We start from the raw sequence: 25,934 nt of genomic DNA, 5'->3' as shown, positions 1-25,934 counted from the left end.
CGTCTTGTTTTTTTTTTTGCAGCGGGGGGCCGCACTGTGCGGCTTGTGGGATCTCAGTTCCCCGACCAGGAATTGAACCCAGGCCCCGGTAGTGAAAGCCCAGAATCCTAACCACTAGGCCACCAGGGAACTCCTGGCAATAGCTGTCTATGCAGCAGTTTCATAAAAAAACATGTAGAGAGGGTATGATTCTATATTAGATATACAAAAGATCAAGAGCCACATAGTATTGGAAGATACACCAGAAGCCTAGACTAAGTAAAGTTTTGTAATTTAGTTCTGAGCTCACTAGCAGCTAAGACAAAAACTGAAGTAAGAGTTGTATATTTCTTATTCTGTAGTAAAAGAAGCTTTTTCCTAGCATAAAATCTAAAAGGAATTTACATGTGACTGTATATAAATAATATATGACATGGTAGATAATATTTTTAGAGGAGATAATCAGAATTCTTTTCATACAGATGTTTTTATCATTACTGATTAAAAAACCAAAGACTAATATAAAGTGCAATCTTGTTAAGAATTCCTTTGGAACACAAAAGTTTAATTTACATTTGCAATATTTTATGAATCTTAATACAATAATAGGGAAGAAAATACAGATAATTAGCAGTTTCCTTGGATGTCTTTAAAATGTTCAGTAGTTTCAACTGGGTTTTTGACAGCGTCTACATAGCAGTCAATTAAAATTTTAGTTATCTGGCCAGTGCCTAAAATATATAAGTATTCTGTGACTCTGAAAGGCTATCAAGACAAAACCAACCTTTGGTTATGTGATACAAAGGTTTTGCCTTACTTATTCTGTCTAGATTAGAGCCACTCTATTTCCTCACCATGTAAAATGCTGGGGAAGATACAGGCATAGCCAAAAAGTTTTTCAAAGGATCTCTGAGTCTATGGAAATGCCCAGGTTTTGTTGAAGTATCTACTTCTTTTCCATAGAATGGGAAGAGACAACTTCAAAAAGAGAAAATGTAAGGGCTGGTGTTTCCAGCTTTTTTCTGAAAGGATTTTAATGATGGTATCTCTAGCTCTTCTGTTTTTTGTTTATTTGTTTTTGTATTGTATCCTTTTTGCTTCTCTAGATGAATTAAACACAGAAATATTGATGGTTGTCAGTGCTGGAATAGTACGTGGTTCTAAAGATGTCTATCTCCTTGGACTCTATGTGGAGAGCGTCTGACCTGCAGCTTTTTGAGACAAAAGCAAGCATATGTTTTTGCCTAACTAGGAAGTGAAAACAACATTTTTCCCGATTATTAAAAAAAAAAAAAAAGTTATTGAAAAGCAAGCCAGATAATACAGAATATATATATTTTTAAAATTTATATAATACAGAATATGTAAAGAAACACTCAAAAATTTTGCCACCCACCTAAGTGGGCTATCTTCATAATTGCAGTATTTATTTTTTCAGTTTTTTGCCTGCCTCTGAATGTGTATATTTTTATAAAAATGAGATCATTATATTTGTTATTCTGTAGTCTGCTTTTTCATTCAACAATATATTGTAGAAAGATCTCCATGTCTGTATGTATCTATCAAAATCATATTTCATGGTTGCATAGTGGAGTGTCATGTAGTTTTGAGGGAATAGCCAGAAATCTATTAGATCTGTAATTTGGAGTAAAGAAAGAAGTTTATATTGTGGATAAACTGCACTCTGCCTTCCATTGAAACGATGTTAGTTTTCAGGAATTTTGACCCAACCCTTCTGAATGGGGTTTGAATGATTCTGGTGGTATATCTTCATTTGATAGGTTTCATCAGTTTAAATTGATTATTTTTTTTTGTTGATGGTGTTAAAAGATTCTAGGCAGAATCCCAGAATCTCAGAAATGATAAATGATAGTCATAGAGGGACAAGGGGTTGGAACACCAGCCTCTTCATTTAACTTAGTTGAATGAAGTTGGCCATCGTAGTTCCCTTTGAATGAAGTTGCATTTAAATTGAAATCAGTTTTGAGAAGCTTAGTTAGCTGTTTTGTGTTGAAACACAGCAGACATATGAATTTTTTGAACTGCCACATGCTACTTATGGAATTAGATAAGCTTCTTATCCATTCCTGTTTTTCTGACTCAATAATTTTGTCATTCCACTTGTTTGTATTGTAAAACCAAGGGTTAGCAATATTATAAAACAATAGGATTAAAATAGAACATATGATTGCTTTGAATTTAGTCTGAAAGATTGAATTTAAATTTTAAAATCCATGGAAAGCAGGTAGGCCAGTGCTAGCCGTTAGCAATTGCTCAGTAGGTGTTAGCTGCCTTTTTTTTTAATGGTGGAATAAATTTATTTTTTAAAAAAAAATTTTAATTTTTTTATTGGAGTATAGTTGATTTACAGTGTTGTTAGTTTCTGATGTACAGCAAAGTGAATCAGTTATATATATCCACTCTTTTTTAGATTCTTTTCCCATATAGATCATTATAGAGTATTAAGAAGAGTTCCCTGTGCTATACAGTAGGTCCTTATTAGTTATCTATTTTATATATAATAGTGTATATATGTCAGTCCCAATCTCCCAATTTATCCCTCCACTCCACCTTTCTCCCTTGGTAACCGTAAGTTTGTTTTCTACATCTGGGACTCAATTTCTGTTTTGTAAATAGGTTCATTTGTACCATTTATTAAGATACCACATATAAGTGCTATCATATGATATCTGTCTTTCTCTGTCTGACTCACTTCACTTAGTATGACAATCTCTAGGTCCAGGTGTTAGCTGCTTTAAGAGAAAAGATAGAGTAGATCCGGTTTTTAAGTAGGTTTTTTAAAGATATTTTCCTGATAATAGATTTAAATTAAGTGTTGGGAATTCCCTGGCGGTCCAGTGGTTATGACTTGGCACTTTAACTGCCAGGCCCCAGTTCGATCCCTAGTCAGGGAACTAAGATCACGCAAGCTGCATGGCGCAACCAAGAAATAAATAAATAAAGTAAAATAAAAAATAAATAAATGAATTAAGTGTTAAAATTTTTCTAGCACTTCTAACGTTTGTCATTCCCTAATAGTTTACAGGGACTTTTATATGTTAACTCATGAACTCTTGGGAGATTATGATAACCATCAAAATCACAATAGTATAAAAAAATTGCTTTTTATGAGCCAAATGCAGTATACTCTAAGCACTTTACACATACTTTAATTTATTTTTCACAACAACCATAAAAGGTAGTTAGGGGCTTCCCTGGTGGCGCAGTGGTTGAGAGTCCGCCTGCCGATGCAGGAGACGCGGGTTCGTGCCCCAGTCCGGGAGGATCCCACATGCCGCGGAGCGGCTGTGCCCGTGAGCCATGGCCGCTGGGCCTGCGCGTCTGGAGCCTGTGCTCCACAACGGGAGAGGCCACAGCAGTGAGAGGCCCACGTACAGCTAAAAAAAAAAAAAAAAAACGTAGTTAGCATTATTATTGTTAAAGATAGTCATTTTTCAGAGTTGCTATTTAACAATATGAAGCTACAAGTGTTGGATGACTCTGGTCAGGTATTACCCTATTTAGATGATTAACTCTAGGGAAGAATGGTCCCCAAGAAAGCAGCTTCCCCATTTTACTGCCACTGCTGCTAGCATTCGTGGTGTTTATGCTAACTAATATCAGGTCACATAGAATATGTGACAGCTGTTTGCATAGCCTTTCATAACTTATAGATCACACTCATTTATCCTCATAGTAACCTTCTCAGGTGAAAAAAATTAAAATTTTAATTTCCAATTTGCAAGTAAGGAAATGGAGGTTTGTCATTAAAAGACTTTAAGAAAAATAAAGAAAAGGAAGAAAGAAAAGCTGTAAGTCAGATATTTGGTGAGTTTTGAAGCAGAGTCTAGAATCCAAGTTTTCTGACTTAAGTTTTGTATATATGTCGCCAAACTTTCCCAGAGGATTTGATGAAAAATTTTTTCCTAAGGGAAACATTAAGACTTTCCTTTTCTTTTTTCAATAATTACAAGATTAAAGAATTTTTAAACAAATGCAGTGATGTTTGAAGTAAAGTTATTAATCTTTATGTCCCTCCTTGTCAGTCTCATTCCCCTTAGGTAACCACTGTTTACAGTTTGCTATATATCCTTCCAAATAATTCTCTGTGTTTATTCATACAAATAGAAGTATAAAAACAAGGTTTTCTTTCCTTTTTAAAAAAATTTTTTTATATTTTATTTTTTTATTCAGCAGGTCCTTATTAGTCATCAGTTTTATACACATCAGTGTATACATGTCAATCCCAATCGCCCAATTCATCACACCACGACCCCCCACTCCCCCCGCCGCTTTCCCCCCTTGGTGTCCATACGTTTGTTCTCTACATCTGTGTCTCAATTTCTGCCCTGCAAACCGGTTCATCTGTACCATTTTTCTAGGTTCCACATATATGCGTTAATATACGATATTTGTTTTTCTCTTTCTTACTTACTTCACTCTGTATGACAGTCTACATCCATCCACATCTCAACAAATGACCCAATTTCGTTCCTTTTTATGGCTCAGTAATATTCCATTGTATATATGTACCACATCTTCTTTATCCATTCATCTGTCTATGGGCATTTAGGTTGCTTCCATGACCTGGCTATTGTAAATAGAGCTGCAGTGAACACTGGGGTGCCTGTAGACACCTGAATTATGGTTTTCTCTGGGTATATGCCCAGTAGTGGGATTGCTGGGTCATATGGTAATTCTTTTTTTAGTTTTTTTAAGGAAACTCCATACTGTTCTCCATAGTGGCTGTATCAATTTACATTCCCACCAACAGTGCAAGAGGGTTCCCTTTTCTCCACACCCTCTCCAGCATTTGTTGTTTGTAGATTTTCTGATGATGCCCATTGTACCTAGTGTGAGGTGATACCTCACTGTAGTTTTGATTTGCATTTCTCTAATAATTAGTGACGTTGAGCAGCTTTTCATGTGCTTCTTGGCCACCTGTATGTCTTCTTTGGAAAAATGTCTATTTAGGTCTTCTGCCCACTTTTGGATTGGGTTGTTTGTTTTTTTTAATATTGAGTTGCATGACCTATTTATATATTTTGGAGGTTAATCCTTTGTCCATTGATTCGTTTGCAAATACTTTGTTCCATTCTGAGGGTTGTCTTTTCATCTCGTTTATGGTTTCCTTTGCTGTGAGAAAGCTTTGAAGTTTCATTAGGTCCCATTTGTTTATTTTTGTTTTTATTTCCATTACTCTAGGAGGTGGATCAAAAGAGATCTTGCTGTGATTTATGTCAAAGAGTGTTCTTCCTATGTTTTCCTCTCAGAGTTTTATAGTGTCCGGTCTTACATTTAGGTCTTTAATCCATTTTAAGTTTATTTTTGTGTATGGTGTTAGGGAGTGTTCTAATTTCATTCCTTTACATGTGGCTGTCCAGTTTTCCCAGCACCACTTATTGAAGAGACTGTCTTTTCTCCATTGTATAACCTTGCCTCCTTTGTCATAGATTAGTTGACCATAGGTGTGTGGGTTTATCTCTGGGCTTTCTATCTTGTTCCATTGATCTGTGTTTCTGTTTTTGTGCCAGTACCATATTGTCTGATTACTGTAGCTTTGTAGTATAGTCTGAAGTCAGGGAGTCTGATTCCTCCAGCTCCGTTTTTTTCCCTCAGACTGCTTTGGCTATTCAGAGTCTTTTGTGTCTCCATACAAATTTTAAGATTTTTTGTTCTAGTTCCATAGAAAATGCCATTGGGGCTTCCCTGGTGGCGCAGTGGTTGAGAGGCTGCCTGCCAATGCAGCCGCCTGCCAATGCAGCTTCCGGTCTGGGAAGATCCCACATACCACGGAGTGGCTGGGCCCGTGAGCCGTGGCCGCTGAGCCTGTGTGTCCGGAGCCTGTGCTCTGCAACGGGAGAGGCCACAACAGTGAGAGGCCCGCGTACCGAAAAAAAAAAAAAAGTGCTGTTGGTAATTTGATAGGGATTGCATTGAATCTGTAGATTGCTTTGGGTAGTATAGTCATTTTCACAATATTGATTCTTCCAATCCAAGAACATGGTATATCTCTCCATCTGTTGGTATCATCTTTAATTTCTTTCATCAGTGTCTTATAGTTTTCTGCATACAGGTCTTTTGTCTCCCTAGGTAGGTTTATTCCTAGGTATTTTATTCTTTTTATTGCAATGGTAAGTGGGAGTGTTTCCTTAATTTCTCTTTCAGATTTTTCATCATTAGTGTATAGGAATGCAAGAGATTTCTGTGCATTAATTTTGTATCCTGCAACGTTACCAAATTCATTGATTAGTAGTTTTTTGGTGGCATCTTTAGAATTCTCTATATATAGTGTCATGTCATCTGCAAACAGTGACCATTTTACTTCTTTTCCAATTTGTATTCCTTTTATTTCTTTTTCTTCTCTGATTTCTGTGGCCAGGACTTCCAAAACTATGTTGAATAATAGTGGTGAGAGTGGACATCCTTGTTTTGTTCCTGATCTTAGAGGAAATGCTTTCAGTTTTTCACCATTGAGAATGATGTTTGCTGTGGGTTTTTCATATATGGCGTCTATTTTGTTGAGGTAGGTTCCTTCTATGCCCACTTTCTGGGGAGTTTTTATCATAAGTGGGTGTTGAATTTTGTCAAAAGCTTTTTCTCCATCTATTGAGATCATCATATGATTTTTCTTCTTCAGTTTATTAATATGGTGTATCACATTGATTGATTTGCTTATATTGAAGAATCCTTGCATCCCTGGGAAAAATCCCACTTGATCATGGTGTATGATCCTTTTAATGTGTTGTTGGATTCTGTTTGCTTTTTGCATCTATATTCATCAGTGATGTTGGTCTGTAATTTTCTTTTTTTGTAGTATCTTTGTCTGGTTTTGGTATCAGGGTGATGGTGGCCTCATAGAATGAGTTTGGGAGTGTTCCTTCCTCTGCAATTTTTTGGAAGAGTTTGAGAAGGGTGGGTGTTAGCACTTCTCTAAATGTTTGATAGAATTCACCTGTGAAGCCATCTGGTCCTGGGCTGTTTGTTGAAAGATTTTTAATCACAGTTTCAATTTCATTACTTGTGATTGGTCTGTTCATATTTTCTATTTCTTCCTGTTTCAGTCTTGGAAGGTTATACGTTTGTAAGAATTTGTCCATTTTTTCCAGGTTGTCCATTTTACTGGCATAGAGTTGCTTGTAGTAGTCTTTTAGGATGCTTTGTATTTCTGTGGTGTCTGTTGTAACTTCTCCTTTTTTATTTCTAATTTTATTGATTTGAGTCCTCTCCCTCTTTTTCTTGATGAGTCTGGCTAATGGTTTATCAATTTTGTTTATCTTTTCCAAGAACCAGCTTTTAGTTCTATTGATCTTTGCTATTGTTTTCTTTGTTTCTATTTCATTTATTTCTGCTCTGATCTTTATGATTTCTTTCCTTCTGCTAACTTTGGGTTTTGTTTGTTCTTTCTCTAGTTCCTTTAGGTGTAAGGTTAGATTGTTTGAGATTTGTCTTGTTTCTTGATGTAAGCTTGTATAGCTATAAACTTACTTCTTAGAACTGCTTTTGCTGCATCCCATAGGTTTTGGATCGTCTTGTTTTCATTTTCATTTGTCTCTAGGTATTTTTTGATTTCCTCTTTGATTTCTTCCGTGATCTCTTGGTTACTTAGTAATGTATTGTTTAGCCTCCATGTGTTTGTGTTTTTTACATTTTTTTCCCTGTAATTCATTTCTAATATCATAGCATTGTGGTCGGAAAAGATGCTTGATATGATTTCAGTTTTCTTAAATTTACTGAGGCTTGATTTGTGACCCAAGATGTGATCTATCCTGGAGGATGTTCTGTGCGCACTTGAGAAGAAAGTGTAATCTGCTGTTTTTGGATGGAATGTCCTATAAATATCAATTAAATCTATCTGGTCTATTGTGTCATTTAAAGCTTCTGTTTCCTTATTTATTTTCATTTTGGATGATCTGTCCATTGGTGTAAGTGAGGTGTTAAAGTCCCCCGCTATTATTGTGTTACTGTCGATTTCCTGTTTTATAGCTGTTAGCAGTTGCCTTATGTATTGACTTGCTCCTGTGCTGGGTGCATATATAATTGTTATATCTTCTTCTTGGATTGATCCCTTGATCATTATGTAGTATCCTTCCTTGTCTCTTGTAACATTCTTTATTTTAAAGTCTATTTTATCTGATATGAGTATTGCTACTCCAGCTTTCTTTTGATTTCCATTTGCATGGAATATCTTTTTCCATCCCCTCAGTCTGAAGTGGGTCTCTTGTAGACAGCATATATATGGGTCTTGTATTTGTATCCATTCAGCAAGCCTGTGTCTTTTGGTTGGAGCATTTAATCCATTCACGTTTAAGGTAATTATCGATACGTATGTTCCTATGACCATTTTCTTAATTGTTTTGGGTTTGTTTTTGTAGGTCCTTTTCTTCTCTTGTGTTTCCCAGTTAGAGAAGTTCCTTTAGCATTTGCTGTAGAGCTGGTTTGGTGGTGCTGAATTCTCTTAGCTTTTGTTTGTCTGTAAAGCTTTTGATTTCTCCATCAAATCTGAATGAGATCCTTGCCAAGTAGAGTAATCTTGGTTATAGGTTCTTCCCTTTAATCTAGGTATACCATGCCACTTCCTTCTGGCTTGTAGAGTTTCTGCTGAGAAATCAGCTGTTAACCTTATGGGAGTTCCCTTGTATGTTATTTGTCCTTTTTCCCTTGCTGCTTTCAATAATTTTTCTTTGCCTTTAATTTTTGCCAGTTTGATTACTATGTCGGCATGTTTCTCCTTGGATTTATCCTGTATGGGACTCTCTGCGTTTCGTGGACTTGCGTGGCTATTTCCTTTCCCATGTTAGGGAAGTTTTCGATTATAATCCCTTCAAATATTTTCTCTGGTCCTTTCTCTCTCTCTTCTCCTTCTGGGACCCCTATAATGCAAATGTTGTTGCGTTTAATGTTGTTCCAGTGGTCTCTTAGGCTGTCTTCATTTCTTTTCATTCTTTTTTCTTTTATTCTGTTCTGCAGCAGTGAATTCCACCATTCTGTCTTCCAGTCACTTATCCGTTCTTCTGCCTCAGTTATTCGGCTATTGATTCCTTCTAGTGTAGTTTTCATTTCAGTTATGGTATTCTTCATCTCTGTTTGTTTGTTCTTTAATTCTTCTAGGTCTTTGTTAAACATTTCTTGCATCTTCTCAATCTTTGCCTGCATTCTTTTTCTGAGGTCCTGGATCATCTTCACTATCATTTTTCTGAATTCTTTTTCTGGAAGGTTGCCTATCTCCACTTCATTTAGTTGTTTTTCTGGGGTTTTATCTTGTTCCTTCATCTGGTACTTAGCCCTCTGTCTTTTCATCTTGTCTGTCTTTCTGTGAATGTGGTTTTTGTTCCACACGCTGCAGGATTGTAGTTCTTCTTGCTTCTGCTGTCTGCCCTCTGGTGGATGAGGCTATCTAAGAGGCTTGTACATGTTTCCTGATGGGAGGGACTGGTGGTGGGTAGAACTGACTGTTGCTCTGGTGGGCAGAGCTCAGTAAAACTTTCATCTGTTTGACTGCTGTTGGGTGGAGCTGGGTTGCCTCCATGTTGGTTGTTTGGCCGGAGGCAACCCAACACTGGAGCCTACCTGGGCTCTTTGGTGGGGCTAATGACTGACTCTGGGAGGGCTCACATCCAGGAGTACTTCCCAGAACTTCTGCTGGCAGTGTCCTTGTCCCCACAGTGAGCCACAGCCACCCCCGCCTCTGCAGGAGACCCACTAGCAGGTAGGTCTGGTTCAGTCTCCCCTGGGGTCACTGCTCTTTCCACTGGGTCTCGATGCACAAACTACTTTGTGTGTGCCCTCCAAGAGTGGAGTCTCTGTTTCCCCCAGTCCTGTTGATGTCCTGCAATCAAATCCCACTAGCCTTCGAAGTCTGATTCTCTAGGAATTCCTCTTCCTGTTGCCAGACCCCCAGGTTGGAAAGCCTGACGTGGGGCTCAGAACCTTCACTCCAGTGGGTGGACTTCTGTGGTATAAGTGTTCTCCAGTCTGTGAGTCACCCACCCAGCGGTTGTGGGATTTGATTTTACTGTGTTGCGCCCTTCCTACCATCTCACTGTGGCTTTTCCTTTGTCTTTGGATGTGGGGTATCTTTTTTGGTGAGTTCCAGTATCTTCCTGTTGATGATTGTCCAGCAGCTAGTTGTGATTCTGGTGTTCTCGCAAGAAGGAGTGAGAGCACGTCCTTCTACTCCGCCATCTTGGTTCAGGGCCTCTTCTTTCCTTTTTTTGTTTTTTGCTTTTTACAGAAATGGATCATGTTATGCATGTTACTTTGCCACCTGCTTTGTTTTTCTTAAATCATAAAAGTCAATATTCCTTTAAGTTATTTTTTAAAAATAACAATTTGATTTCCCTTAATTCAATTTATATATCACCTATTAGAAGCTTATTTATTTTGAAACATGAGATATAATACCTGATAGTTGGATTAAGTTAGGGGAAATTAATAACATTTTCCAAAGGCAATATCAATCCAAATTATTGATAAAACATGGAAAATGTACTTAAATTGTATACCCCCAAAATAATTGTTTAGCCCTGAACTCAGGAGTTTTTCCATTATAGTTTTCAGAAAATATGATCATAAATAATGCTACTTTAAAAGTAGACATAGATAATATTAGAGTGGGGTGTGGCTGGGTTTTTTGAAGTATGGAAGAGAAGGATGTAAAAATACAGTATATGTAGTGTAGAAATCCCCCAACTTTCTTTGTTGATGGTGTCTTGAGTATCTCAGTAAGTTTTTTTACAGTGCTACTTAGCCGTATTAATACCTAATAGTTATGAGTATTAAGTAGTTAGAGCCAAACTTAATGAGTATACAAAATAATTAACAAATAATACTCATACATTGAAAAAATGTTTTATTTCATTCTTTTAAAAACTACAGTTACATACTGATGACATGTGTGCACCTGTTGGACAATGCACAACTTCTCAAACCTTGGAATCATTAGGCACTGTCACACTTGTTTCCTGTATCACATTGACTTTTATGAGGACTTGCTTTTTAATCACAGTAACTCCCAGAACCCCAGCTTTGGAAAAATAGGATGTCATTGAGAGGAATATAGTGCTGTCTAATGTTAAAAGTGTGAACTACCTTGAGCTAGTTTGTGAGGTGTCCACAGATGTTGAGTATCACTGTGTCGTCCCCTTCCCCCCCCGCATTTAAAATATCTCTGAGTGCACTGTGGCATCCTGGGGCTTCTTGGCACACTGTTTAGAACCACGGGTTTGGTATTAGAACCAGACAGCTGGGATTTGAATTATGCTCTGCCACTTAGTGCAAAGCCTGGGTTTGTTCATCTTATAAAATAGAGGTAATAATATCTTCTTCATGGAGTTGCTGAGAGTAAAGCTTTTGGCAAGTGCATGAACAGTATCTGGTTTAGAGTCCTCAATAAATTTTAGTTCTATTGATGATGGTTATGAAATGGAGGTAGATTTGTATGAAGGGAAATAGAGGTTCAAGCAATAAAGAAATGGTGGGAGAATTGAGTATTCTTGAAAGGAAGTGATGATAGGATGCATCTTTCATGGATGGCTGAAAATTTGGGCTATTCCTTAAGTTTGGCTGGTTTTTGAGCTCTGTGTAAATGAGATAACTGCAGTGAGCTGCAGGTTAAAAAATTTGATTTAAAAAATGAGGAATATTTATGGTTCACTTATCAGATACTCATTTACTAACTTTGGTAGTGTTAGAGATTCTGTTCACAACCTATTTCATATGCTGTGTAAAGACTTGATCCAGAACACTTCTTTGTAACCATGCAGCATTCATCTTTAAAGCTAACAGCATCAAATTATTTAATGATTAATTTTAGATACCCTTACTTATAGCAGGGGCACTGGCTACTTTGATCTATAACTGTCTATTAAAGCTCTCATTCCTTAGAGTACTACTGCTGTGTTATTGTCAAAATTAAAAAATGAAAAGGGGCTGAAATAATTAGTTTTAAACATCTGGCTAATTGCCTTAGTTGTTCAACTTGATTTTTTTTTTTGAATCACATTTCAATTCTGGAATTTGCAGAAAATTTATACTGAATATGCAAGGATGATTTATCTCTAGAAAACTGAAGAGGCATAAAGGGAAGTATCTTTTTCAATTGCTGTATAAAAATTACTGAAACACACTCATACTTTGTGTTTAGGGGAAAATCCTCTTTATGTAGAAATAGAAACACCATCATTGAAATCACACGTGCCAAGGTTAACACCTAACATCTAAATTATTTCCTTTAAATATCTTTGGGTACTTAAACTTCTTGAAACTATCTTTTAGTTAATTTTCCAAATGATAAGATGTTTGTTTTATAACTTATAAAAATCTAATGGAAACTATATAGATAGATAGATTGATTAGGAATGGCTAAACAATCATGCTGTTGTTAACAAAATAGAGAATGTTTAGAAGAAACTGGATTTCTAAAAATGTAAGGTGTGAATTCTGTTTATTCATGAAATTGCTTTAAAAAATAATCATTGGTATTCAAGTGATGCTTGATTCTTGAATATCTGTGGTATAAAGATTTTGCCTGACCTGAATTTATATGGTAAATCCTGATTCCTGTGGAATGTATTGCTGTTTGGAACCATAGGGTTTATATGTGGGATATGTGTGTGTATATCTTCATATATATATAATATATATATATATATTTTTTTCATATAGCCAGTGTAGTATTTCTAATATTAAGTCATTATGCAAGTTTTGGTGGGTTTCATTAAGGAGTAAAATTCTTTTGGGCCAATTTGGAAATCCTAATTCTTTTTCCAGATATTGAGAACTGGGTTATATACTCATCATGATTCTTTCTACTAAAGCATCAGAATTCTGTGCAGAGGGTTATTCTTTTTGAAGCCTTCTTAAGACCCAGCCTTTAGTGCCTTCAAACTTTGCTCCACTGAGTTTTAGGAGATTGTGGCAGAAGTTTTTCAAGACCTGCCTATCTTTGGCTATGTCATGTGGGTCCCAAAAAGGTGGCAAGTCTTAACCAAACAATGCCTGCCTAGATTCTGGCCATGATGACTGAAAAGACTAGACTAGCATGGGTGTGACCTTGGCTCTTTTCACTTGGGTTGGCAAATCCCACCGCCATTGACTTAGTTTCTTAGAGTGGTGAATAAAATTTTAAAAAGGGAGTTAATGGGCTTCCCTGGTGGCACAGTGGTTGAGAGTCCGCCTGCCGATGCAGGGGACACGGGTTCGTGCCCCAGTCCAGGAAGATCCCACATGCCACAGAGCGGCTGGGCCCATGAGTCATGGCCGCTGAGCCTGCGTCCGGAGCCTGTGCTCCACAACGGGAGAGGCCCCAGCAGTGAGAGGCCCACGTACTGCAAAAAAAAAAAAGGAGTTAAAAAAATCACTATTCCAAGAACAGTTTCATTCTGTTCTAAAAAAAAACTCAATAAAAGTAATATATCTATAAGAAAACTAGTGAGAAAATGTTTTAAATTTATTGCTTATAGTCTCACGGTAATAGAGTACTATATATTGTTTCCTTTTCCTTTTGTGATGGTGTGATTAAAAAGGCAGCAGTAAAATTTGTCCTTAAATTAGCAGTTTTAGCTACTCTCTACAAATCCTTACACTGTAATTCTGTGTAACAGTCTGATGTCATTTCTTCAAAAGTTATTGCATCTGACTACAGTGTATCTCAGTTTGATTGTTTGATAGTGTACCCTCAGAAGAGTTTCCAGTTTAACTTTTCTTCTCTGCTTGTTCATTTTAGTGTCTTGGGTATCCTAATGATCAACAATTTTCAGCCAAGTCAGTTCAATAGAGTTTCAGTAGCACTGCTCTGATGCAGGTTAATTAGCTAGGAAAATAATGTATATTTCTTTGGGAGGATGCATTTGGGGCTTAAGTCACTTTGGGAATATGCAATCTTGAGTGGGAAACAAAGTTTTTAGAAGATTTAATATATGTGAAGATATCTTCATTTCTCAGGTTGTGGAATGGTGGTGGATAAGAAAAGGTACACGGAATCAAAAGTCATAAAATAATTATGATCTATGCATACCTGGAGTCCTTGTTTCTTCAGGGTGTGCTTCAAATAGTTCTTTGGAATGAAAATGAATGTGTTGAAGGTGTACATTCTAGATGATTAAATAAGTAATTGCTTATTGTAATTAAATCTGTTTTGAAGTAAATAATAGAAAGTTGGTAGACTATTGAAGTATAATTTTTCTTTTTCTTTTTTTTAATATACAGGGAAGTCGAGATAACATGAGTATTGTACTAGTTTGCTTTTCAAATGCCCCCAAGGTCTCAGATGAAGCAATGAGAAAAGACTCAGAGTTGGATAAGTACTTGGAATCACGGGTGGAAGGTAAGACAGATGCTTTTTTTTTATTATTATTTAGAAGGAAAGGAAGATTATTATTCCTTGTTTATCAAATAGTTCTTTTAAAATTTCCTGCAGCTTTTGGACTAAAAATAAATTATTATTCAGGAATGAGGGAGAGGAAAACCTAGTCTCTATCTTCAACATAATTTGCTAATTTGTTTGGGTTTAAATCTGTTATCTTACTTGTTTACATATGTTCCATCTGTTCTTTTTCCCTTTTTCTCCTTCCGTCCCTTTTGGGTTAATCAGTATTTTCCATTCCATTTCATCCCTGCATTTGCTTATCAGTTATACATCCTTTTAAATATTCATTTAGTGGTTACCCTGATAGAGAATACATGTTAGAGTCTGTGACAGGATCTCCAACTTAATACTTCATTTTGATTTTATATGTGCTGCTTTTTAGATATAAAATTACTTTTTATGAAGTTATATTATGTCAGTTTTATTTATTTATTTTGCCTTGATATCATTCTTAACAAAGTTCTTTCCTCAATTCAGGGTTACATTTTTTTTTTTGAACAAAATGTAAAATTTTGTTTTATATATTTTTAACTTTTTATTTTATATTGGAGTATAGTTGATTAACAATGTTGTGATAGTTTCAGGTTTACAGCAAAGTGATTCAGTTACACATGTGCATGTATCTATTCTTTTTCAAATTCTTTTCCCATTTAGGTTGTTACATAATATTGAGCAGAGTTCAGTGTTACATATTGACCTATATTTTTTCCTAACACGGTTATGGCTTGATTATTATTATTTTTTAATAGTACACTTGAATGATATAATTAATGATTATGTTGTAGTCAGCTTGTCAGATTTGTCCTATTACGAGTCATGTTTTAGATGAACAGTAGCTATAGTAATTGGTAATAGTTTTGAAATGCAAAAATTTGCAATTTCAAATGTGTAATTACCAAAGGAAAACTACCTTCTCTTGCAGATTTAGAGAGCGGGGACAGATGTATCTTTTCTAGCTTTACAGCTATCTAGCCACACACCATAAACAAAGGTGCATAAAGGTTTTGTTTTTGTTGGTCTGCAATTTCTTCAGCTCTGAATTGTCAGTGAGTTCTGTTTTCAGGGTAATGGAAAGATAAGAAACGTGGGAACACTTTGAAGACAATGTCAGAGGCACTCTTATTCCTGTTGATAATATAATTATTAAGAGGAGCTGTTTATAGGAGTTTTTAATAATACACGTTTTCTAAAAGGTCTAGTGTATTTGGGTGGGGGATTGCTGGCTCAAATTTACCAGAAAGCAAGAAGAATTTTCTTTCCTTTTTTTTTTTTAAACATCTTTATTGGAGTATAATTGCTTTACAATGGTGTGTTAGTTTCTGCTTTATAACAAAGTGAATCAGTTATACATATACATATGTTCACATATTTCTTCCCTCTTGCATCTCCCTCCCTCCCACCCTCCCTATCCCACCCCTCTAGGTGGTCACAAAGCACCTAGCTGATCTCCCTGTGCTATGCAGCTGCTTCCCACTAGCTATCTATTGAATTTTCTTATTGTCCTATTTCTTCATTCACAAAGAAGAAACTAAATAGTTTTCATTTGGGGAAGAACTCTAAAATTTGGTCAATTACTAGTTATATGACTCAACCAACTTGCCTAATCTCTTAAGGCTCCAGTTTCTTTATTGTGAACTAAAGGTAAAAACACCAACCATACAGTTTGTTTTAATAATAAATGAGATAACTTTAAGTACCTGGTATGGTGCCTAAGTCCTCAGCAAACTGTAGGTTTTATAAACTCTTCTATAACAGCTAAATTTTAATTTCTTCTGTTTATTTGTTTGTTCATTCATTCATTCATTCATTTATGGATGCATTGGGTCTTCGTTGCAGCACGCAAGCTTCTCATTGCAGTGGTTTCTCTTGTTGCAGAGCATGGGCTCTAGGTGCGCAGGCTTCAATAGTTGTGGCATGCGGGCTCTAGAGCGCAGCTCAGTAGTTGTGGCGCACGGGCTCACTTGCTCCGCGGCATGTGGGATCTTTCCGGACCAGGGCTCGAACCCATGTCCCCTGCATTGGCAGGTGGATTCTTAACCAATGTGTCACCAGGGAAGCCCCCTAAATTTTAATTTCTTAAATGTGTGGTCAGTTCAGCTCAGTGTGGGTTAACATTTAATATTAATTTTCTTCTGTATAGTTTTAAAGTTTCCAAAATATATGTTATATGGCAAAGATGACAGATATGTAATAATATGATATGGTCTTGGGGGCTATGGTAGATACTTGATTATTAATCATTCAATCAAAAAACACTTAAAAATCATTGAAAAAGCAGCCACTGCAAATCAATATGCCTTGGTACCTAACTTCTTTTTTATAAGGTAGGGTTGTTCAAGAGCATTATATTTCTATTAGGGTTTTAGATCATGTAATCTGACATTAAAATTTTGAGGTGAAATCATTCTGTGTATTGGCAAGTCTTTGTATGTGTTTTTATTGGGAATGCAGAGGGGAGGTATAATGTTAAACAGGGAATAGCCTTTAACCTAAATTGATTAGATATTTGGTGAATACCTTCTACATGTATTCATTTCTTCAGCTGTCCCTGTGCATGTGTGTTACTGGGAATGCAGCAGAAAACAAAACAAATACATTCTTGATCTCATGGAGTTTATAATGTAGTAGAGACCTTTTTTTTTTTTAATAGAAGAAAAACAACAGTAAGCAGACAGTAACAAGGAATATTGGTTAGGCAGTTCTCTGAGGAAAAACATTTGAGCAGATACCTATATATGGAAGAGAGTGGCTATCTGGGGAGGAACATTCCAGCAAAGGGAGCAACAAGGACTGAGGAGGGAATATGCTTAGAGTGTGTGGCTAGATGAGAATGAGCTGGTGGAAGAGTGAAAGATGAAGAGAGATTGCTAAGAAGCAGATCATGTAGGGCTCTGCAGACTAAAATGAGGTCTTTGGACTTCATTCAAATGGTGCTGGGAAGTCACTGGAAGAGTGCGAGAGTGACGTGATCTGACCTTTTTTTTATATAAATTTATTTTATTTATTTATTTATTTTTGGCTGCATTGGGTCTTCGTTGCTGTGTGCAGGCTTTCTCTAGTGGAATGCGGGGGGCTGTTCTTCTTTGCAGTGCATGTGCTTCTCATTGCAGTGGCTTCTCTTGGGGCAGAGCACGGGCTCTAGGTGCGCAGGCTTCAGTAGTTGTGGCATGCGGGCTCAGTAGTTGTGGCTCGCGGGCTCTAGAGCGCAGGCTCAGTAGTTGTGGCGCATGGGCATAGGTGCTTCCCAGCATGTGGGATCTTCCCAGACCAGGGGTCGAACCCGTGTCCCCTGCATTGGCAGGCTGATTCTTAACCACGGTGCCACCGGGGAAGTCCCTTGATCTGACTTTTAGAAGGATCTCTCTCAGTTGCCATGTGAAGAAGAGATTGTAAAGAGTGGACAAGAGAGGAAGCCAAGAGACCAATTAGGAATCATGCATTAAAGCAGGTGGCAGATGATGGTGGAGGACTGGACTACAGGGGCACCAGTGGGTTGTGAAAATTGGCTGGTGAAGTGCTAGACTGCAGTGGTTCTCAGTGGCCGGTGTGGGGAGGAGGATGGATTTTGTCCCTCATGAGACATGTGGCAATGTCTGGAGACACTTTTGGTCTCAGACTGAGAGGGTACCACTAGCGTCCAGTGAGTGAGGCCAGGATATTGCTTAACATTCTGCAATGCATAGGACAGCCTTCACAACAAAAAATTGTCAAAAACATCAGTAGTGCTGAGGCTGAGAAACCCTGCACTGTAGAGATACAAGTGTAACATAGAAAAATTACAGTCCTGCCTTCATGAAGCTTGCGGTCCGTGATCTAGTAAATATCATGTACAGTTGGAGTATCTAGCAATACACCTATGCCAGGTGTGGGTCAGAGAAGAATTTGAGAAAGTGACACATAAAGTTGAAACCTGAAGTATAAATACACTTTAACCATACAAAGAGGCTGGTTGGATTGATGTAAAAAGTGTTGCAAACCAAGGGAGGAAGTATATGTGAAAATCTAGAAGGTTTCTTTGAATAGCACCTTTGGAGATACAGGTAGGAGTCGGAGCAGAGTTGAATGGGAGCAGTGAAAATCAAGGTCACAGTGAAGTCCCTGTGAGGGACACATGGGAAACAGTTTGGAGTTTGCATCTTGAGGGCTGCTTAGGACTCTGCTTTTTTGTTGTCTTAAAAGTAAGTTTGCTGTTGTCTGATTTTTGAGGATTTTATGTCTTAATACTGGCCAAATGATCATGCTTTAAAAATCTGTTTTCTATAAATTGTAAATATAAGTGAAACATGGAAATGTTTTATTTTGTTCTAAGTATTAGCAAGTTCTGAGATTTATTTTCCTTTTCTGTTTTAAATAAATTGTGGAACACAACTAAGTATCAAAAAACCTATAAAACAGTTTTTAATTTTCACCTTCTTATAGTCCTTATCTTTCCATTGCTTTTGTTTTCCTGTAATTATAGCATTAATAACTTTTATATTTTTACATAAAATAATAGATCAAAAGTGTTTTTCCATGTGGCTGTGCTGTGCTCATAGGGATCATTTTTACTGATTATAAACCATTTCACTCAGTGGCTATACCAAAATTTTCTTAACTGTCCTTTTATTGGACATTTAATTTGTTCCAGTTTCTGCTTTTATGAATAATGCTAAAATGAGTATATATATGCAAATAACTTTTTATCTTACTTTTTTTGTTCCTTGTGATAGTAAGGTAATATTTGCATTTTATATTTTAAAATAGGTACTACCAAATAGTACCTCTTGTTTCACTGTGTGAATTCTGAGTTATCACATTAATTTAGGAACTCTTTTTAAAAACCTACAGAAATTATGGAGAAGTCTGGTGAGGAAGGAATGCCTGATCTTGCCCATGTCATGCGCATCTTGTCTGCAGAAAATATCCCGAATTTGCCTCCTGGGGGAGGTCTTGCCGGCAAGTAAGTAGAAGAAAAAGAACAAATTTTGACTTCATTTATAGTTAGTAATTAAATAATTTTTGGTAAGAAGTACATCAATTATCTAAAGATGAAATGGGTTGATAGTTCTTATACTAGAGAAGAACTCTAAAATTTCATCGAGAAGAGATTTTCTTTTCAAGGCATTATTTATTATACTGTTTGAGGATGAAGGTCCTTCTTTCCTTGGTAAATGAGAACAAATGGATTGTGCAGGATCAAGTTCTGAGTGAAATGCAGATATTATGTTCTTGGCAGGTATTTAATGAAGCAATTAATTTTTGAGTGTAGTTAAGATATGAAGTATTATTTAAAATACTCAGAAGCTTAACAACTGTATGTAATTTAATAAAACTAAAGCATATTTCTTTTTAGGCGCAATGTTATTGAAGCTGTTTATAGTAGGCTGAATCCACATAGAGAAAGTGATGGGGTAAGCTTTATTTTATTTCTTAAGTATTTTAAATAATTTTATAATACAAATACTGGAAATTATGACTGCTTTTCGTTTTAAGGAGTCAGTTAAAATTAAAGGAAATATATTGAAGTGGAAGGTAGAGATAAAGTTCTGTTTTGTAGATAGGTTTGTTTTCATTTAATGGGCATCAAATACCTTTTTGTGTGGGCTGTACTTACTTCTTCCCTGTATGTCTGCCTTTCCTTCTCTTTCTCCCTTAAATATTAATTTTGAGGCAAACAAAGAATGTGCTTTTAAATATGTCAATTTCTCCTCCAGCAGGCTGTTAGCATCACTGGAAGTTAGCAATAGTGATGTTATTATTTTAAAGAGCAGACCTTTACCTTTCAGTGCCCCTTTGTGCCCAGTTGAACACCTGAGGATAATTCATTTTTAACATTCTTGTTGTGCTGTGGGTATATCTGTTGAACTGGGATAACCATTTTGTTGTATCCTGCTGTGCTTCATCAGAGCAAAACTCTTTGTCCCTTTACCTTCCTTAGAAATACTGATCAGCTGCTCCTGTGTAAGTTTTTTGTTTTATTTTAATACTAGTACGAGCAGGCAAAACAGTGTCCTTTTTAAAAAAACTGCCCTAAATTTCAAAGTCAGTAATTCAACTAACTGTCTTCTCATAGACAAGTTATGAGTTTTCAATCAGAGACAGATTATGAGTTTTCAAGTTTTTGGGCATCTAAAAATGAACAACTTAATTTTAACATGTATGCTTCAGAGATTTAAGGGAGCCAAACATAGTAATGAAACTTGTTGAGAAGAAATAGACTCACCCTCCAAGTCTCTAGCTCCTCTTGGCAGGTCTTGAGAGAGACATCAGCCACTGGTAGAAATTATGTATCATCTCAATTGCATTGTTTTCCAGGGTTCATTATTGTACAGCAATATCATATAATTTCTTTTTTCTTAACAATAAAAGTTATACTGATAAAAAGGGTAATTTTTATAATTAATGCATTTTAGTTAGTTGAATAAATGTTACTATATATTGCTAATAACAGAATTTATACCTTGGCCTGGAGCAGTGATTCTGTGACTCTTTTGTGGCACGTCCCTTAAAGTATTAAGAATTGTATACAAAGATGTGGAAATTAAAAATAAAGATATGTCATGTGATGCATTTGAAGAACCCTAAACCAAACAAGTGAGGATAGGATGTTGATACAACTAAAAAGATGGTAGTAATTGGGAGGTAGAGTAAAGAGAGTCTTACCTCTTCAGCTAGATTATAGGTTCCACACAGCACCCATCACCAGGTTTGGAGGAAATGAGACCTCAAATAGTTATTGATTCATTATTAGCCATGTAAGTACTCCTGTTCCCTCATGTGTTTGAAAATGCAACCCCAGTGTGTAATCTGAAAAAATTATTTCATAATATACTTGCTGGATTTCTTGGTCTCTCAAGAACATTGGCAGCTTTTACTCCAAAAAAAAAAAGTTTGTAACCCAGAATTTCTGTTTAACATCTACCAAGGATGAATTTTAAACTTTTTTAAAAAATAGAAAATACTTATTATACATAGTAGCTATATAAACAGTGAATAAATAGGCAACAGAACCATGAAACTCAGAAGAGATGCTCAGGATATAAAACTGGCCTTAAAGACCATTATTATATGACTATAAATTAAGGGGATGTATAGTTAATCACCTTTATATATAAGCTTTCTAAGACTAAACACTGACAATCCACCGTGTAATGAATTGATATGGGAGGAGACTATGAAACAAGGCATGGTCCCCCATCCCTACTCTCAATGCACCTGGCAGTGTAGATATAAACATACAAATTAATTAATAAAAGGGTTTCACATCATTTACTAAAGGATAAAAAGAAATGACAAAATATAGAATGTGATTAATTGCCATGTGAATTGTACAGTAATTGCTTGGGAAGTCAGATTTTCAGAGAAAAGATTGGTTTTGAAGAATGGTTTGAATGGCAGAAAGTAAAGGAGGATGATGATAGTTCACATGGATGGTCAAGGCAAGAACAAAGTTTAAGCTATCTTTGAAAGAGAGGACATCGTTTTGGCTAGAGCAGAGAATTGCTATGGTGAAAAATAAGAATTCAGGATGCCAGAAGTATTTGTGAAGAGACTGGACGCACCTTTTGAACTTTGTATTTTAGAGTGTAGAGCCACCCTGTGTTTGCAGCATAAGAATGACAGACTCAAAGGAGTATCTGGTATTTTAAATCTGTTAGAAACATATGCAATATTAGATTAAAGAGATGCTGGAAGTCAAGTAGTTGTGAAATGATCACAGAGATGATAAGTATAAACTCATCATTAGTAGATAGATGTGTGGATTAGAGAAACTTCCTTGTTTACTGTAAAAACTCACTTTTGCAGCCCAGAATCCTATTTTGGGAAACATTACTTTACCCTTTCAGAATAATCACAACCTTAGAAAAATGTTGAACCATAATCACAAGTAGAAGAAATGTACTAAAAAGTACAAAAGAAACAGAAAACTGAAGAACTTATAGAGGTTTGATTAAATTCTTAGCTCTTAACTTTACCTACGATAGCAGTGAGTTAGACACAGAAGTGCTCCATAAATGCTTCTCAGCTTGGTTAGATCCGTGCCATGCGGAAGATGCTGCCAGGAAGTACACAGTGGCAGGGGCTGATGTAGTTAACTTGCAGAATGGGAAAGACAGAGGTATGGTAGAAATACAGAGGAGGAGAGAGTTGGGAGGTGTTATTTTTTTAAATAACAAAAATAATTTTTTATTCAGATATTTTTAAAAAAATGAATGCTCATCAGAGTAAATCAGAGATTATTTAGATTCCTAAAATGTCTACTTTATGTCCAAGATAGAATTGTTCTGCTGTGAATGCCTATAAGTAGTACCATTAGAAATAGGGATTTATTCATTTTTCTTATATTAAAAAAATCTTTTGATTAATAAAAGTATTTTTAAAAGCTCAGTTGGATATAAGTCAAAGTAAATCATTTAAAATATATTCAGAAAGTTCATTATTTAGGGGACTCTTCTTAAGTTGCTTTACTAAATTTTTGTATTTTAGTTCAACTTTCTGGAATATGTTCAGTCTTCTTAATATAAGCAATACTGATATTTTCCCAGCTTTAAAATCAAAATCTGTAGAAAAGAGTTAAGCATGAATTCTTAATAAAGGGGTTCGTGAATCCCCCAAAAGTTTTTGCAAATGTATTTATGTGTGTGCATACACATTATTTAATGATTTAGAGTAAGTCTGTGGTTTTCATTAGTTCCTCAGAGGAGTCTGTGACTCCCAAAAGAATAATCACCCAGAGGATCAGAAAAAGTAAAACTGCATTTTGCTTTAAGTTGTTATATAAGGTAGGGCTCTGGAATCCCCCCCTCCCCCGACTGCCCTTCTTTTAAAATGCTAGTTAGCTTGTTTTTAATTGAAGAATAGTTGATTTACAGTGTTGGGTTAGTTTTAGGTGTACAGCAAAGTGATACACAGTTTTCTGTTTTGTTTATGTATTTACATATATATATTCTTTTTCAGATTCTTTTCCGTTATAGGGTATTATAAGATATTGAATATAGTTCCCTATGCTATACAGTAAGTCCTTGTTTATCTAAAAAAATGCTAGTCTGGTTTTATTACTAGAATTTAAATTCTTTGGGATCTGGGACTTCATCTGATTTGTTTATGGCTATATCACAGCACCTACAGCAGTGCTGAGCTCTCTCACCTGACATACACTGAGAGCTCAATAAATACTAGTTAAGTTAGAAATATTTCTGTTTCTTTCTTTCTAGTAGTTTGCAAGACTATCTTTTTTTTTTTTTACATCTTTATTGGAATGTAATTGCTTTACAGTATTGTGGTAGCTTCTTCTGTATAACAAAGTGAATCACTTGTATGTACCCATATATCCCTATATCCCCTCCTTCTTGAGCCTCCCTCCCACTCTCCCTATTCCACCCCTCTAGGTGGTCACAAAGCACCTAGCTGATGTCCCTGTGCTATGCAGCTGCTTCCCACTAGCTATCTATTTTACATTTGGTAGTGTATATATGGCTAAGACTATCTTTAAGTCATGTATTTTAAAAAATAATATGAGGTTACTAATTAGAAGGAAAGTTTATTTTTTGAGCTTTATATTTTCCATGCCAAAAGGTTCACTTCTTCCCTCAATGGAGACTTAAGGTGCTTTTGAATCAGTATACCACTGATCAGGTAGCTATGTAAGTTGATGATTTTCCAATGATAAAGGGGGAACTTGTATTTACCCAACTCCTACTTGTGCTAAGTCATATCTATATATCTATATCTAAATATTAGTTATAGATAATCTCCTCAACACCCTTCTCTTACAGAGAAGACTAAGAATTGGTGCCGAGTAGCTTGCCCAGGTTGCAAAGCTAGATAAATCGAGTAGCCAGAATTTGAATCTAACTCAGAATGACTCCAAAAACTATTCCCTTTACACCTTTCCATGCAGCCTTTCTAAGATATTTAGAGATTACATATGTGTCTGTACCCCCACCTCTGTCTGTTGTGCAAGAAAAATCATTTCCCGTTCTTTAGTGAATCTCATGTTTAATAGTCTTAAAATACTCTGTTTTTTGATGAGGAATATTTTATAAACTTGTTGAGACTAAGTAGTGAAGCCCAGTGTCTTATTAGTTATTTTTCATTTAAATACTCATTTTTATTCTAACTAAAAAAACATTTTAAGGCATTTGGATTTTGAGAAGGGGAGGGAAGACAGGACAAAAGCCCCCCAAAATCTCCCTGTTCTGTTTTCACATTATTAAGTTTTATATACAGTCTTCTTTTTAATTTTATTTCAAATAGATCAATTATATTTTTATATCACAGTTTTAGGATTTTGTGAATACTAGGTTTTTTGTAAATTGTTTCTTGTTTACTTTTTCACTTGTCAAAGCATTTTTATGGAGAAGACCTACCTACACTGTTTGAAAATGCACTAATTTTAGTCACTATTTTTTTTTTATTCTTTTTTTTTTTTTTTTTTTTTTTTTTGCGGTACGCGGGCCTCTCACTGTTGTGGCCTCTCCCGTTGCGGAGCACAGGCTCCCGAGGGGCAGGCTCAGCAGCCATGGCTCACGGGCCCAGCCGCTCCGTGGCATGTGGGATCTTCCCGGACCGGGGCACGAACCTGTGTCCCCTGCATCGGCAGGCGGACTCTCAACCACTGTGCCACCAGGGAAGCCCTAGTCACTATTTTTTAAGGTGTCATTTGACATACCACTTCTTGTAGCTATGTGGTCTTGACCATTTAAGTGACTTTTTAAAATTATTTCAGATTGATTGAAGTTTACATGATCCTTGAAGATAACATAATTTATTAGATTCTTTATTAGTCACTGTTAATTGTATCTCATGAAGTCATATTTGAGAATCTTCTAAAAATTATTTTTAACCTGATAAGCAGGGCATGGGACTCCAAAAAACATAGTAAATATACTAGCATTCTTCACTTTCTCTCCACTGTTTTAGCTAATCATTTGAAGAATTTCACTAATGACAACTATTTTTTAAAAATTGCTGCAAATAAATATTAGCTAGTTAAATTCCATTTAAAAAAATTTTTCCCCCCTTCTCTTTGCCCTCTGCTTGATGTATCCATATTCCTGTGTCTTATTTGGTGTAAGGCAGTGTTTTCATAATGAGAAATTTGATTCTCAAGCTGTGTAAGTCTAGATGACAGTAAAACCTTAAAAACAAAATCTGAGGGAAAAGTCCTAAATTCCCATTTCTGTAATTGCCTTAAATTTATTTTGCAGAATAATTTAAACCATCCCATCTAATATGATTTTTTTGTCCTATAATTTTATTAATTTTTCTGTGACAAGGAAATGCATTATAGACTTCAATATGAAATAATTTGTGGTCCAGTTCTACAATAATTTTAACCAATATTTATTTAGTAAGTGTCTATTTATATGAGGCACTTAGTATGCAAAAACTGTTACCATAGTGTATTCAAAAGAACATTCAGAGGGACATTGATGTTAATTACACCTGTACAGAAATCTGAGTTCTGTCACTTACTAGCATTGTTACCCTGACAAATAACTTAAATCTTTCTGAGCCTTAGTTTCTTCACTTATAAAAACTAGAGTTGCAGTATCTATTACGTAGGGTACCTGTAAGGATTAAATGAGATTATGTATATAAAGTT

The 25,934-nt window shown here is 35.9% G+C and overlaps 1 protein-coding gene across 5 annotated transcripts in view; it reads left to right on the top strand.

Annotated features, from left to right (window-relative positions):
- PPM1B (protein phosphatase, Mg2+/Mn2+ dependent 1B) overlaps positions 1–25,934 on the top strand; it is a 98,926-nt gene that overhangs the window by 47,872 nt on the left and 25,120 nt on the right. For all 5 annotated transcript variants that reach the window (XR_007470870.1, XM_049695997.1, XM_004265003.4 and 2 more), the window contains exons 3-5: positions 14,188–14,305; positions 19,175–19,286; positions 19,680–19,737. Coding sequence is in view for 4 of the 5 variants with exons in the window: in XM_049695997.1 (XP_049551954.1) it covers positions 14,188–14,305; positions 19,175–19,286; positions 19,680–19,737 (288 nt within the window). In the remaining variant the exon portion in view is untranslated. The remainder of the gene's footprint in view (positions 1–14,187; positions 14,306–19,174; positions 19,287–19,679; positions 19,738–25,934) is intronic.

The sequence above is a fragment of the Orcinus orca genome, chromosome 13 (assembly GCF_937001465.1).
Source record: "Orcinus orca chromosome 13, mOrcOrc1.1, whole genome shotgun sequence".
Lineage (NCBI taxonomy): Eukaryota > Metazoa > Chordata > Mammalia > Artiodactyla > Delphinidae > Orcinus > Orcinus orca.
The sequence above is the reverse complement of the archived record's forward strand: the minus strand, read 5'-3'. Positions and strand labels throughout refer to the sequence as shown.